The sequence below is a fragment of the Atta colombica genome, unplaced genomic scaffold (assembly GCF_001594045.1).
Source record: "Atta colombica isolate Treedump-2 unplaced genomic scaffold, Acol1.0 scaffold233, whole genome shotgun sequence".
NCBI classification, from domain to species: Eukaryota; Metazoa; Arthropoda; class Insecta; order Hymenoptera; family Formicidae; genus Atta; species Atta colombica.
This window is the reverse complement of record NW_017259331.1, coordinates 1,610,170-1,627,272: the sequence shown is the minus strand read 5'-3', so window position 1 is coordinate 1,627,272 and position 17,103 is coordinate 1,610,170. Positions and strand designations below refer to the sequence as shown.

At 40.7% G+C, this 17,103-nt stretch overlaps 1 protein-coding gene across 1 annotated transcript in view; it reads left to right on the top strand.

The window, feature by feature from the left end:
• The window catches only part of LOC108688500 (GATA-binding factor C-like), a 94,630-nt gene that overhangs the window by 7,485 nt on the left and 70,042 nt on the right, over nucleotides 1-17,103 (top strand). The window contains exons 2-3 of the mRNA XM_018194788.1: nucleotides 2,571-3,019; nucleotides 16,388-17,020. Of these exons, the coding sequence (XP_018050277.1) occupies nucleotides 2,848-3,019; nucleotides 16,388-17,020 (805 nt within the window). The 5' untranslated portion in view covers nucleotides 2,571-2,847. The remainder of the gene's footprint in view (nucleotides 1-2,570; nucleotides 3,020-16,387; nucleotides 17,021-17,103) is intronic.

Below are 17,103 nucleotides of genomic sequence, written 5' to 3'. Positions count from 1 at the left end.
TATATATATATATATATGTGTGTGTGTGTATATCATATATTATAATATAATAACAATAACGACATAAGAATCTCGATGGCCTGGCAATCAAAATTAATCGGATATGCGTGTCGCATTCCGTAAGGTTATCAATCTTATCGAGGTACATGCTTTTTCGTGTATCTTATCGCGCATTGTTTTCGAGTGTTTTATTTGCTTTGAACGAAAGTGATTTTTAGCACCAAAACCCCAAAAGAGGAAAGAAATATAATATTATGTTCGAATTTGTCGAAATAACTAACATTATTACTACCGCCTTGTTCTTTTTGCGCGTCGAAAGATTCACTATTTTGCGACTTCAACTGAAAATGAAACCTGTTAACCGGCGTAACCGGTTTCACGAGGATATTTTTTCACCGGAGCGCGAATGCGCGCGCGGGTGTTTTTAGTTCTCGCGACAGTAAAAATTCTCTGACGGATCTAGCAAAGATAATTATTTAATATTTCCGAAAACATGTCTCTCGATAAGAATCCCAGTCACATTTCTTCGTCTCTTCTGACGGCCCGCCTCTCTTCTGACTGTCCCTTTTCCTCTTGCGCTCCTCTATCTGGATTGGGTAATTAAACCAACCTGTCTCGATTGCGTCATCGATGACCTTGATCGTCCATAAGCTGATTGATAAATCATTTCGAGTATTTGATCGTCAATCGTTGATACTCAGTATGTTCGTATTGAAGCGCTGATCAGGACCAATTATTGTAGATCTCGCTGATCGATTATCGAAATTCGACGCGTTGCACCAATTCAATCGGGGTAAGTCTGTTTTTCGTGCATTTCCTCTGCTTTTATTGAACCTACGATATTGAATAGGATTTCTATTAAAATTCCTTTCTTACGTAAGTAAGAATCTAGCACTTTGATCGGAAAGGTTTGCGACACAACGTCCACGGAAATAGATCTGAAAGTTTATATATCAATTTTGAAATCTTAAAGACATTCTGCTTAAATCAAAGAATCCTAGAAATCATAGAAAACTGCTTTGGTTTAATAATTATTCTCACGACCGTTTGTAAGCAATTAAAAAAAATTTAATTGCTTACAAACGGTCGTGAGAATTTTGGCCTATTTAGTTATTTGTATTTATGTTGTAAATATCGAATAAATTTACAGTGAAAACGTCAGTGTCCTCTTTTCTATCTTCAGTTGCCTTCAGTTTTCAGCCGGATGAAGCGTGATGGTTTCGTTCCGATCGTTCACGAATCATCTCGCGTCTTGTTCATTTTCGCGTCCGATTCGCGATCGAGAAGGAGAGGAAAAAAAAAGAGGGGAGAAAGACGTCTTTCAAAACAGGCGGCGCATTATGTAGCTTGTAAGCGATGAAAGAATCATTGAAGTGTCTCGTGTTTCGGTATTAATTTACTACATGCGTGTCCGCCCGGTTCATGACACGCCGTTCTTCCTTTTACGCGACAAGGGCGATATCGGAAAGCCGGTAAGGATACGCATGGAAATCGGTGCGGCGCTGTGCGAACGAACGGGCGTAGCTTGTCGTCGTGCACGTTATAAAGTTGTTCATTATCCCGTACATTCGTGTATTGCGGTTACACGATTGCGCCCAGAATCCGAGAAAGCCATCGAGCGACGGCTTTATTGAAATGACGTGTCGGAGATATTAGCCGGACGTTATTCCCTCCGGTATGAAATCGGGTTATATAGATCGATTAATTAGTACAGTAATAATTTTCGAATTTGACAGCGTCTTATTAAGTCAACCTGGTCGCGCGTATCACCCGCTCTCGCGAATGTTATAATTAATTATCATGCGCACGTGTGTCTAGTCTAGCCAGTTAACAAGCCCGTGCAAAATCGCGAAATTATTTATTGCTAATAGAGCCGGAATTTTCCCACCATGCGGCGCGGATCGCGTGGATCGCGTTCGGCTAAACACTCCAATTAACTTCATTTCATGTTTGCATATAATATATCTCGTGCATCTTACGGATAATATTCACTGCTAGAGTAGTTGTATCGTATAAATCGATGTTAAAACTCGCTTCCAATTGTTACAATTTACTCCTAAAGGTTGCGCAAAATAATTTCGCGTGTTCAAATTTCTAAGGCCCAGTTTCACAACTCTTAACCGAGGTTTAACTTATTCTTCATCTCTTTTTAATGCTAGAATTGGAAAGGGATGAGAAATAAATTAAATAAGTTAACTGTGAATTGTGAAATTGAACCTTAAGCCTCAATTATAGCAACGGATTATTTAGAATTAAAGTGAATATTTTGACGACGATTATATAATCTAGTACAGTTCTAAATTATAAGTAAAAAAATTGTTGGACCTTTCTCTAGCAATCACCAGAGATTTATTTCTGCATTTCAAATAGGACGCTTTAGATCTTAGATATAGATTTTTACAACTATAGTTGAGGGTTAAATGTATTCATTTGTGGTTCACTGACTATCTCGGACACGTTTTTCGCCGCGCAATAGAAGGATTATAACGAGAAATAAAAAATGATCGATCGAAATTAACGACCAATCGAGGAGCGACTGAAGAACTAATCCATGTTATTTGATTTTGCAGGACGGAGGTTAGGAAGGAAGTTTCTTTCGCTCAGCAAATCAGACCAAGATTACCTATGATCCCACTGGGCGTCGCGAGGACGACGGAAAAGGAAGAGAGGCGCTTTTGGCAGTATTCCTAATCTCCCTCTCCGACCTGCCGCCCGTTCTCTCACTGTATTCCATTTTCCATCCCTCTCTCTCCTCCCCCTTCTCACGCCTCCTCTTCTCGCTGTTATTCCTCCACCTGCTCGTTCTTCGGCGAGCAATCGCGACGTACCAAGATCTCGTTGGACACGATGGACATGAGCAGCGAGTCGAGCGCTAGGACGTGGTACGAGACGCCTAGGTTGGAGCCGCCTTCGGGGGGTGCCGGGGTGGCCGGAGTGGTCGGCAATGATTACAGAGGTTACTACCCTCACACCGGACCGACGGCGCATCACCCCGCAGCTGCGGCCCACTACGCCCACAGTAAGTACACACACACACACACACACACACACACACACACACACACACACACACACACACATACACACACACACACACACCATTCTCTCGTTTTAATCGTTTATACTTCTTATCTCTCTTTTTTTTTTATTTTTTTAGAACTCGTTTTTCTCTCTGTTTTTCCTTCTTGAGCAACTGTCGTTGCGGTTCAACGACCGATTGCTTGCCATTTTCTTTGAAGATTTCGCGAGGTTAAAATCAAAAGAAGCGAAGACTCTCGAGAAAGGGTTTTGTCTTTTTTTTTAGCGGCGTATACCTTGCGGCTATTAAGAGGATAATACGTATAATCTTCGAGCCACTTTGTAGCGTTATCGATTGAAATTTATCTTAAAGATTCCGATGCGTGTACAATAGAAGCCTCCGATTACGGCAATATAGTTTGTCACAAAGATTCATGTTTTCTGCATGCGTTATGACTATTCTATAATGTGCTGTTTGTTTCCTGTTTCTTGTTTTTTACCTCTTTTGCTTTTTTTTTCTTTGTGATCGTTTTATCAATTATATTTTTTGATGTGTTTTCTGTTTCTTCTGAAGTTCGTTAACATTTACCTCGAGCAACAGAAAACGAAAAACGGGATAGCAAAAAGGAAAGGGATAGCAAAGAAGCAAAAAGGCAAGATACAGGAAACAAAAAATATATTCTAGAACAGGCTTTAAAGTTGCGTTTGAGCAGCACTATCAGCGTTGTTGCATCATTCTATCCTTGTTTCTAATGAACAATAAAGACAGAGTGACAAATAGCGCTGATAGCGCACTTCTCGAATACATCAGCTTATGAATTTAAATATTATGAAAAAAAAAACAATATACCATTGAAGCGGCATTAATTCTCATAAAGAAACGAAATTCTTTAGGTGAATCTGAGTGCGGATAAAATCACAAAAGCTTTGAAGCTTTTGAAGCATTTGATTGCAGTAAGAGAAAGAATTTTACCAATTGATCGATCAATGAATGCTTTAAAGCATTTATAACATCACGTTAGCTCTGATAAAAGTACTCGTTTACTTCTCGCGTGTTTCACGATACAGTTGGGTCAACGACCGTCGAACAGTCACCTTTTTGCGAGCACTACTCATTAATTAGAATTTCTATATTTAATTAACGAGGCGTCTCCGAGGCTATCAGCGACATCGAATGTCTCCCTTGATGCATCGCCATTTCGCTCCTCCCCCTTCGGCTAGATACCTGCCTCGATAATTAAATTTCTACCGTGGCTGATAGGCGCGTGACATTGTACCACTGGGAGGCCCGGGCAGAGTGACAACCATAACATGCTATTGGGACAGTTTCTTAGCGCTAATCCATCTCGAGCAGATCCCCGAATGCAGGCGGCGCGAAGCGCCCTCGAGACGCTCTCAAACCTGCACTTTCGAGCACGCAAGTGCGTGTTATTGTATACCCACGCGCCGTCTTTTCTCATGTCCCGCACACTTAACACGCTCGTGGCCTATACGTCCTCTCGATTCTCGCCAGGCAAATGACTTTCCGTTTCAAGCACAACCCTTGCTACTTCTCTAGCGTGAATGACAGTGAGAAGCAGAGACGCGCGGCAAGAAGCAAGGACGATTAGCGTGGTTACCGGCGATGGTGTATATAAAGAAGAAACGTAAACGCAGGAAATGTGTGATTAGTTGTCCATAAAAAGGAAGTCATCTTAGGGAATAATGTAAAAGAAGCAACACTTGACTAACACGGTTACGCGCAGGGGAGAAGATAAAAAATATAATTAAACATGAAAAAGAGAATAGATGAAGTTTATAATGAGAGAAAATCGCAAATGTGATGTCTCAAAAACGATTATATGAACAATTTCGCAAATGTAGAAAAGAAGCTTTTTTGCTTACAATTTTATTTAGCATTTACTTTATATAATTTTAATTATTGCTTAATAAATAATAATAATAATAATAATGATGATGATAATGATGATAATGAAACTGTTGGGATAAAACAAAATAAGCAAAAGCTAATAATATCTTTCTTTGAAACTGTATTTAATTATTTCAATCAAGTTTTAATTTCTGTTCTTCTCTCAACAAGATTTATTCCGGACTTTCAGTTTCACTTTCAATATGCTGTTAAATGCGTGAACGAAATTTTCTATTACTCCATGTATTTAGTCAATAACTAGATATACACACGCAGATCGTTCCTCTCGGTTTCTAACTCTATGCTCTTAAATTCCACGCGAGAAAAGATTTCACGGCGTCACGCAAGAGAAAAAGAGAGTCTTTTCGAGGAGAGGCGCGCTAGGCTGATAGTGTGTACATTCTAGATATACGTAATCTCTACAGCTCCTTCGGTTCCTCGCCGTTGGCCAAGCATGAAAAAGCACAGCGTAGGTAGAAAAATATAGGTGTAAGTTAGAAGAACGAGAAAAGGAGACAAGAAAGGAGAAAAAAAAGAGAAGATGAAGAAGGACGAAGCCAGCGTGTCATTCGACGTTCTTCAACGCGTTGAGGAAAACCCACAATAAGAGGAAGGGAAAAGAGAGAAGATGGAGGACAGATGACGGAGACATGGACGAGAGAGAAACGAGAGGGAAGGCCAAAAGGCCAAAAAGTGCGTGAGGAAGAAATACGATACAGCCGGGCCAAATCTTGAGGCCCTGGAAGGCGATACCCCTGATTCGTGCCGACGTATGGATCATACTCGGTCCTCTGTTAGCTCGTGGCCTCCAAAAAACAACGGCCCTAATCAGAATCAAATCTACTGTCCGATTGTATGTCGAGACGACGTGGAAAAAGCGCGGAATTTCTTGCGACTTCTGACTGCTCTTGTCGGCAGCATCCGTGCGTTAGCGATTTCTCTTGCCGCCGACAAAAATCCGTCGTTTGACTCGACGAGCGGTCGGTCGCCTTTGATTTGCGTCGCTTTAGACCGCGTCGGAAAATTCAAACCTCGTCTGAGCGTGTCCCGAGTTTTGACAGCCGCTGATGAGTAGGGCGGAAAAATGTTGACAGCTAATGAACGTTCAATGTTTCAAAGTGATCGATCTTATTAACAGTGTTTTGACAATTTAATCCGAAATTAGTGGAATAACTTATACTTTTATATTTATAAAAATTATACTTTTTTTTTATAAATAATTGTTTTTCTTAAAAATAAAACTATAATATTTACGAGTGAATATAATATATAAGAATATACAGGCTTGCATAATCCAGAATCATTTAACTTGAGCTCTCACTAACAAAACAGAGTATCTATTCTTATATTCGCGAGACGTTTTCACGCTTGATGCCGAAGTCTGAATATTTCCTCCGACGGAGCTATATAGCGTTTAGACTAGAAAAAAACAAAGAAGAAGAAAACGAAGAAGAGAACGGAGGGGGAGAAAAAGATGGGACAGCGAGAAGTGATGTTAAAAGAGGAAAAAAATAAATAAACAAGATAGGCGGACGCGCACGGAGAGCGGGATGCATAATACACAGTGGTTGCGGCACAGACAGGAAGGAAGCGCAGCCAACCGCAAAGCCCGCGGGGTCTGAGAGAGGTGCATACGTAATTGCGGGGCCACGCGGGAGGCTCTCTTTTCTCTCTCTATCTCTTTCGCTTTCTATCTCTTTTACAAGTTAAGTCTTGTCCCTTCTTCGCCATGTTCCTCTTTCTTCCCCGCCATGCGCGGATCCCTCGTCGTCGTCGACGACGATGACGACGACGATGACGACGACGAAGGAGAAGAGCGTTGTTCGGGTCGGAACGTGGCCGGTCAGCAGCGTTGGTTTGCGCGCGTTGCTCCGGTGTGCAAAATGTGTGCAACCGCGGCACACACCGACCGACCGGCGCCATCTTGCGCAAATGCACACGCCAGCTGAAGGCGGAGCCTCTCCCGAAGGGTCTCTCCGTCGCTCTCTCCCGTCGTTTCTCTCTCTCTCTCTCTCTCTCTCTCTCCCCCTCTTCCCTTCCCCTCTCTATCTCTCTTTCTCTTTCTCTCTGTCTAGTTCATCGTAGCAGATGCAGCTTCACCGCGATCAATCTTCCTCCTCGTCGCCGCGTTTCGTTCCCTCCGTAGTTCTCTCCTCTCACCTCAGACACAGACATAGTGTGATTCCTCCGCTCTCTGAGGTAGCTCCGCATCTCGGTATATTGTCCGCCTCCGTTTCCTCCGTGCTTCGGGAGTTTAAGATAGATTTTAGGACCGATTCTATCAACGCCGATTAATTCTCACCGATGCGCGATGTTTAAACAATATTCTCTCCCCATATATTGTAGATAATAAGTGAGAAATAATCTTTGAAAAATTATATCTTATTCCATAAAAATGACAAAGAGTTTCGCGACTACCGCGGTCGAGCTTTGACTTCAACATCGAACTCTTCACGAAACGGGAATTCAATTTCGTGGAATGAATTTCTACTTACATTCTCTTAGGCCACATATTTTTCGCCTGAGTACACTTACTCGGGCGCCTTTTGCGATCGAAAGAGAATGAAAGAAAGAAAGAAAGAAAGAGAGAGGGAGTTTGATCAGATGGGAGGATACGGGGTGAAATTGCATGTTATTACGCGAAAGCTGCTGGGGGCGCCCGACATGAAATGAGACGTTATTTTCTACGGGAATTTCGTGCACGTATCGGGATTATATTATAAGGCGCGCGCGAGCTCCTGCAGCAACGGAGGGGGATTCCTTACCCGTGGGATACTTTCGGGCCATTCCTGGCCCCTTAACTGGTCCCTGTGATTCTCCCAGTGCCGCGAATCTCCTAACGAAAGTCATTCGCGCGAGAATCGTTAACGAGTTAGAGATTGCGTGCGTCTCGCCGTCGTTGTTACGGGCGATAATTGGCCCTCGCTAACCGCGAGGATAATGACGAGCGAGTTTCCATCGGAGAATCTCTCTTTCGAAAAATGGAATTCAGCGGAGCGACTCCTCGTCCTTGTCGACATTTGCGATAACAATGCTTATCGCATACGAGCGCGCGCGCGCGTGCGTTCACGGTTAACGAGGTTGCCACGCAAAAGTAACGCGTGATGGATGTTTTGCAACCGAGGCGATATTTAAGCGTATCATCTCTTATTAGTGATACTAATTGGAGCTACAGTCATTGAAGGAGTCTGGCACTTAAAAAAAATTATGATCTTATCCACATCGAGATTCCGTGATTTTTTGTTACCTCCTTGCTATTCATATTTTTTACTTATAACAATACAAATAAAAATATTACTTTAAGTCTGAGACACAATTGAAAAGCACAGACAACAGGAACAAAAAATAACAGATTTTAATTGATCAGAAACAAATATATTTAGAAATGTGTTCATTAAAAGAGATTCCCTGTTCACATTTGTCATTAAATCCTTATCTTAAAATTTGGTATCTTTTCCCTTTCCAGACAAAATTTCATGATTTTCTCTGACTTTGATGAATGATATTTAAGAATTTTTTGAACTTTATTCGTTCTGATTTGGAAACTCACAAATATTTTATTAAGGGAACAATTTAACATAGCCATAATTAATGTTGCTGACATTGTTTGCATTTTTGATTAAGTTAGTAGTATTCCAAAATGTGCAAATATAATGTACGCATATCAAACTTCTTTAAAGTTAAGAATTAAAATTTTAGATAATTTTACCTTGATTTCTCTGATCATTCTCAATTTCTCCGACTTCCAATTTTGTGGCAATGTTATCCTGTTATTCTTATTGCTTGTGCTTTTCAATTGTGTATCAGATTTTAAGTTTGCCGCAAATCGTTTCGACGCAAATCATTTATTATAAAATATATTTTTCAAAAGGAAATTCTTTTCATGAGACGGTAATGAACTGCCGCTTTACAGATCCGCGTTACGAAAATAAGTCTTAATTCTCCGAGCAAATAATTAATTACTATCTCATGGTAATGAAGCAGGCGTTAGCTCGAAGACTCTCTTCCTCGCCTCGGAAACGCTCGAGATACGCCTGGTAATTTTCAGCAGAATCGCTCCGGGATATTTCTTCATTAATAAAATCAACGCGGTAACGACTTTGGTCGCGCTTGAATCTCACTGCATCTCGATTTCGCGTCTCTTTTGAACCCGACGGCGGATCCGGGACGGGACACGACGACGTCGAAGGCAAATGGCCGGGAAATAAAGCGCGCTTCCTGATACGATACGACGAGTCGTCCTTTCAGACCCGTCGGTGCTTTGAATCCTTTTGATTCTTTGAGATCGCCTCTTTTGCGCTCTCTCTCTTTGTGTCTTTCGTGTCTCACACAAAAATGAAGTGTGAGCGTCTGCGCGCGCTCTTTCGGGCGTGGTTAATTATTTGGAGTACTCGCTTTTGTGTATGATACAAACGAGCAAAAGGGAGAGAGAGAAAGAGAGAGAGAGAGAGAGAGAGAGAGAGAGAGAGAGATCTCGCATCGTGTCCGTTCACGAGATAAACATAGATATTTGCGAGGACGAAGTTTTGCGCTGGCGTATGCTAGCGCGCATTTGCAAATTATTCGTTATCTGGAGAATAGAAGCTTCGCGGGAGTTTTTTTTTTTATGGAAATATACTCCCCTCACCTCGGAATATATTTCGCTAAAACCGATGGAAAGAAATGCAGGGGGCAATAATGATAAGCGGACCGTGTTACTTTATCTACACCTATTTACTTCGTTTGGAGAATAATCATGATATTTTGCTATTATGTAGGTTAAAAATATCCGCTGAAGATAAGTATAGGAAATAGATAGTGAAAATAAGCGTATAAAATAAAACATGAAAATAAATAACCGAGAAATTCAATGACCAATTTGTTCATCCGTTCTATATTCGACAATTGCAATAAAAGAAACTAAACATTTAACGATCAAACAATTGTATAATATTTTACGATTCTGATCATATTATTATGTTTCCCGTAAAGTAAACGTTTCCGCTTTAATGTATTACCACATTACTAATGATATCTTTCATCTTAATAGTCGTCATAAGATACAAATCAAACTGAATTACATAAATCAAATTACAAAGAAAGTGTGAGAACAAAGAAATTGTTCATAATTAGTAGAATATATTTACGAGTCTAAAGATGCATCGTCGTTGTTTTTTCTATTGAATTTATCGTTTTTTTTTGTCGGAAAATGATTTTCGCGGCTTTCACATTTGGTTTTGATCTTTGTTCGCAATCGTAGCAACATGAATGTAAATCGACGCGATTGAATTGCGTATTGGTTATGTAATAGTCACTAGTTTTTTCCGTGAGACGGATTTTCATAATGCAAAAAGGGGAGAGGGGGAGGAGAAAAAAAACGAAAAAAAAACTGCACGCTGACAATGTTTCGCAGGTGCGCCGTGAACTCGATTTATTTCCGGTTCGTCGTTAGTTCTGAGCTCCGCGACGACGGTATCGATTATCATATTAATTTATTACGGAATGTCGCCTGTTCTCGGCAAGTAACACGGGATACTCGTGACACGCATACTCGCAGAACGCGTGGGCGTGGACGCGGTCGCACCTGAATCATCCACGCTCGGCTCGAGCGATCGAGTAAGCGATTAATCGAACCGATCTTGATCGCTTCTTAGGCGTGGGTCGTCTCTGACGTTATCGCGCGTATCGCTTGCTCCGTGACGAGCGAATTTAAAGTACGCTAAAGTAAGAGAGAACGGAGTCCGAACCCCAAAATGATCGGCCCGATCGCTCGGAGCGATCTTATTAAATCTCGAGCGATAGGATGCAAATTTGCGTGGCCCGTGGCGCGACCCGTTTTTTTTTTTCGGACAAAAAATTTACAAATATCACCAGAAATTTTACGACGATCGGATGTACGCTGTGGCGTATTGCCGATGAAAAAAAATACAAATGTATATACAATTAGGAGACCGAATGCGTTATCTGTAGTTGTGTCGATTTCGTTTGCGCGATATAACAGTGACCATATCCATGGATTTTTCATGAATATTCATGATGCGCTGAATGGCGTTATACCGTGCAAAATCCTCCGGTTATTATCTAGGAATCAGCCGATCGGATAATATCGCGAGAAGCGAATATCTAAAATTTAACGACGCGACTAACAGTGGAGCAAAGCAGAAAATATATTTTCTGAACGGCTTTACCCGTCCCAAGCCTCGAAAACGATCTGCGATTTCCCATTCTCCTCAGCTGTCCGATTGACTTAATCGTGAGTTGAAATTTGATACGTTAGAATAGAACAGATTGCGGAGAAAATCGATATTGTTAGCATAATGTCATCGTTAATATACGGCAGACTGTATTCGTAATTGTACATGGATACTGTAGACCTCCTTTTGGACCTGGTATTTTTTGGTCCGATCGAAGGACAATCCTGTTTTAATAGCACAAAAACGGATTCGTGATTGAGAAAGAAAGCCGGCGGAATATTAGATGGGATTCGTTTCTCAATGAGCGCCTTGCTAATGGATGCTCAAAAAAATTCCTCGAGATCTACATAGCATAATAATAAAATTCGTTTATGTCTTCTTTTTTCCTCCTGTTTCAACAAATGACGTTACTTTATTGTGACATGCTGCCAAGTTTTCGAATACCACTGAACAGCGTGGAGCGATTTATGGAGCGCGATTATTGCGCGTGTGAAAACTGGCGGCTAGGTTCATAAAAGCGGAGCCACGAGAGTGAATGGAAACGTTATTCTGGACGATCCATGGCTCGACGTGGCTCTCATGAAGCGAGGAAATTATATCCGTCGAAAATGTATAGCTGCCGCTTACAGTAAACGTAATTTATGACGTTGTTTTAATCGGTGATCTTTTAATAAGGGGATCTTTAATAAGGCTGCATTCGTATTTCGTGTTTGTATCTTTGAGAAATTTAAACGATACTGAACATTATGAGTTTTTTATAATAAGATATTACCTAAGCTTTAAACCATAAGAAACTGACCAATCATAGTCGTATGTGGGAAGAATAATCGACCAATTATAGTTGATTATTCTTTTCATATTTGATTGATCAGTTTCTTATAGCTTAAGACTTAAGGGGATGCTGAAGTTAAATTTGATTGATATCGATAGCAGGTACAGTTAATTCCAAATTAAAAATGTCGATAATAGTGATATCTTTAATTCATTTCTGTTCACATTATTCTGTTTCTCACTCAAACGCATCCTTATCTAACATGTTACAACACCATGTCTTGCAAGAGACTACTTACTGCTAGACACAATTACTGTTTTGTTTACCATTCCGAGTCTTCGCTAAGCATACGTATATACAATTTGCAAATCTTTTTTTAAGCTTTTAATTTTATAAACTTAGTATTATTCGTCCACATAATCCGATGGATGGTGCAACGTCGTTTAGTCCATATGAGCTATAAAATTTTTGTATTAAGAAAACATTTACAACAACAATAATTATATTAGGACTCTCGAATTTTAAACAATACAAAAGGATAAATATAGTAGGCTAATGAGAGTCAGCAACAGGACATGTGAGCTAATTATACTTGTATCATTCTTGCTGAGGAGAACTCCAAAGAGAATCGAAACGTTCAAAATAAAGAAGACATCAATCCAATATCTGATTATTGATTGTCCATTAAATAATTGCGTCGTTTGTCATTGCTGACTGTCATTAGTCTACTATATTTATTCTTTTGTATTATTGAAAACATTTACGTCAGTTCTACGAAGAATTGAAAAAATATAAGTTTTTTTTTTCGATTTTAGTGTAAAGTCTAGTGCCTTACCTCCTAACTTTGCATTTACTTAAATTCTGTAAAAGACTTTTTGATTCCGTTCAGTCAATTCGGAGATTTTCATATGACTGTAATATCTCGATACTTTGGACACTCCAGCATCCCCTTAAAGCTTATAGATATAGCTTATTATTAGAAAGCCTGTTCTCGATGATTACTTCATTGGTCAATTAGCGAGTTATACTATAGTAGGACAAAGACGACACAGGCAAAGATAACGGAAGAGAATGAAACAGAAGAGTCGCATGCTGCAGGGCGGAGAGCCAGACAAAAAGTCCCGTGAAATCCTGTAAAAACGGAGTTGTGACGAGGGAAGCGTACACGAAGAGGAGGGTCGGAAAGAGCGATAAATATCGCTCAGCATGGAAGTTTTTATTGCGTCGAAAGTGCGAAGTGTTCTTCTCTGTCTGCTGTCATTTCTCGTCGCTACCAGTCCGTCTTTATCTTCGATTCCCATCTTGCTCGTCGCGACGATCAGAATGACTCTGACATGAGACCGACTTTGAATTCTGTTAGTGATATTTTATCTCAAACTATTACAACCTATTGAGCCTTGTGTCTACTAGAAATTGGTCATAGGACTTTTGGATGAAGAAAGAATTGAGCAAACGCATTGGTCACGTGATCGAATTGTTTAAATGTGATTTATTCTTTGTTTCGTCCGAAATCTCGCACTGATGTCTAATAACATGAACGTAAGGCTTCAAATCTGTTCGTGTTGCTTGAAATCTCAAACATTGTTATTAAAACGAGATAAGTATATACATATTCAGACGTTGAAAAAAAGAGAAAGTAAAGATTTCATAAAAAAATGCAAGGCAACGTGAACAGAAATATCAATAATAATAATGCTCGGATATGTCTTGAATAATTAGAGGAAATAAAATCACGTTAGCATGCTATTATAAAAAGTAACATACAGAGCTTGCATAACATTATTAGAATGAATATCAAGGTATAATGAAATAATTGAGAATTCGAAAGCTATACGTAGAGCTTGTTTACTTTTCATTGCGACTGCGCCGCGATGCAGCGGATCCAATTACAGACAGGCCATCGTTGGCTCCGATTAATTACAGAGCCGCAGCTGCTCATCTCGCCTCTCGCTGTATTCGTAATATTGTGTTTCGCGCTTCTCTAAATTTAGACAACGTCTTTCCGCAGATGCCGCCGCCATTTGTAACGTGCGATATATCAACGTTTCGTTTATATTCTGTCAGACGTGCTTTTACGCTACAGATAATCAATTTGCAATTGTATTAAAAACCAGGAAATTTCTATTCTATGTTATTTCCGTGTGTTCCAAATACATTTGCGATAGAAATGCGATTTTGAAAGTTTCTTTCTCGACGTTTGTGCGAAGTGTGGGAGTTCTCGTAACGCGGAGTTCTCGTAACGTGAGCTCAGAGTTCAAAATTAATGTCCATAATTCGAGGGATAGTCAGAAGACAGGGTGGGAGACAAGACGAAGCGCGGTTTGGCAAAACATCATCTTGTTATCAGCGTATGCCGTGAAGGTGGTGGAGCGGGCGTTGTTAGCAAGAACCAAGTCGATATATCGATCGGCCACTTGGGCCAAGTAAGCAGGTTTGCATGCGTCGCATGCACATTTTGATATTCGCTGGCAACAATGTGCATCCGCAAATTTGCACGGATATTAAGAACGCTGCACTTTCCTGGCTGACGGCGAAAGATGGGGATCGGTTAATTAGTCGTCGTGGTGGTCGTCATCGTCGTCGTCGTGGTTGTGGTTGCCAACATTATTGTTGTCGTAAGATAATAACCGAAGCTAATTAATTTGATGCGTTATGAGCTCTCTGTACCGCCATTAATGACGAGAGGTGACCGTATCGTCGCAGGATGGCCGTAATTGCCCATTCATTTTTGTCCCACAAGTATAACTCTAATTTTAGACATCGTAACCACGCCAGATTTTTTGGCTGTTAATTATCTTCTCATTAAAGTGATATAATCGTTATTATAGTGGTTTATTCTCTAAATTTTTTGCAGTGGAATCTTATTTTAAAGAGTAAAAATTAAGTTAGTTTTGTGAAAAGAGTAGCTCAATTTTCAATCTTTAATAGACTTTCTTCAATAAATCATTATCTAAGCTTTAAGTTTTAAGCCGTAAAAAATTAATCAATTATAGTCGACTATTCTTTTCACATTGATTGTAGTAATTAACCGATTTCTTACGGCTTATGATTTAAAACTTAGGTAATGGATTATTGCTTATATAAGAAATCCTTTAAGAGTGAAGTTTTATTTTTCAGAGTGACAATTTACTCTAAAAATCTTACAATATATGTCAGCACACGAGAATTTCATAGCCATTTCAATTCAAAAAAAAAAAAAAAATCAGTTTCGATAAAAAATATATTGGGCTTCTATTTTACATTCTTCAATGATTCGTACATCAAAAAAACGGAAAATACGAGTCTAAAACAAAAACCAGCCATTAACGAGAAAAAAATTATCGGCGATATCGCAATCATTACGCTCGCGCGACTTCTACATGCGACACGCGGTCTAATTCGAACTTGGAGCGCAATTAGCGTCAGGCGAGCAACACTATTTCTCGATCCGACATTTACATAGCGCTCTTTCTTGTCGATAAACACGATAAAACGGACGAACGCGCGTCGTCTAGCCGGTACGCATATATAACACAATCTCTCATCGGCGTGGCATCACGCTGGTGGACACGTTCCTAGTGTCATATAACGAAATTAAGATTGCTAATGAAGAATTAATTACGTGTGGGTTCAGTTAAGTTCAGTGCCTTATTGTGTATAAAGTGAATCATGATGGTTTCAAACTCAATCGAAGAATGATACACGTCGTTCGCTATAAAGACAAGAGGAAGAAGAGCCATAATACCGCGTACTAAGCGAGTGGGCCTCGTACTTAATTAAGACGTCTGTCGCAATTAGGCCTTTACGATCGGTATAAAATCCAATCATTCTGAGCACGCACGTGAATCAGGTTCTTCCTTCTCGCGACGATCGTTGCTACGACAGCATCTATACTCCATGTGGCTATACCATTTTCAGATAAAGCGATTCCCGAGCGAAGCACGATCGCAGGCTCGCAAGACATCTGTTCAAGCTCTTCAGAGCTGGCAGAATTTTTAAAAATATTTATGGCAGGTAGCAGTGGCAATAAAACTTGTTTTAATAGCTGGAACGATCAATACCTTAAATACTTATTTTCATTCCTATTTACATTAGGAACAAAAAGTTCCGTCCGCATTGTGAAATATTACTCTCGTCCGTATTGTAACATGTAATGATTTCGCCAGTGATGTCAGGATATTAAACTTTGTGTGTTGTGTGTTGATGAGAATTTATTTAATTATAGATATTAATCCATAAATGGAAAATATAGGTCTTAGTAATTGTGGGATTTGTCCTCATTTTAAATTACTAATAATTTGTAAATAATTTTAGTCTTATCTTCACAGTTTTGAACTTGAAAAGTTCTTAAAAAATAAAGTTACTCGTAATAAAAACTTTAGTAGGTTCCAATGATTCATATGTTCCTTAGAGTCAAAAAATATGTTCCTGATTGAATCAATCGATACAATTCACACATATTTATAATTATTTAGTCGCATTTACATGTGTATTACGTTATCCCGTCTAATGTTCTACGTTTCGTTTGTTTTTCAGCGAGGATGTCGAGCAGCGGCGTGTCGAGCGGTCCAGTGAGCCAAGTCTGCCGGCCGCACTTCCATAGCTCGGTTCTCCATCCATGGCTCTCCGGCAGCAGCGCGGACACCTCGAAGACACCCTGGGGATTCCCCGCGACGACGACCACGGGCGGCGCTGTGAACGACGAGAAGCCACAGAGTCCCCTTGGATCCTCGCTGCCGCCCACCACTGGAAGTTTATCGAGTCACGGTGGCGGCGGTCACCATCTCTTCTCCTTTCCGCCAACACCGCCCAAGGACGCTACGCCTGATAGCATAACCGCCAGCACAACCTCCAGCACGAATAACAACAATTCCACGAGCGCCAATAATAATAACAGCGGTAATCCTCTCTCCGGATTGGGCGGTGGTACTACCAGCGAGTATCAAGCGGCGGTCGCTCACGCGGCGGTAATGGGCGCATTTATGCACCATCAAGACGCGCTAGGCGCGTCCGGTGCGAGCTCGTGCGACATCAAGCCGACGGTGATGCTTGGGCACCATCACGGAGCGCCCTCGCCGCCACATCAGCAACACAACGGTTCCAACAACGGGAGCAATGGTCCTGCCGGCACAAATGGCTCATCCGCCGGCCAGGTGAAGCAAAGAGAAGGTAATAACCAATCTGGCAATGTGACGGGCAGCCAACAGGCGAGTGCCACGCAACAGCAGCAACAACAGCAACAGGACGCGTAT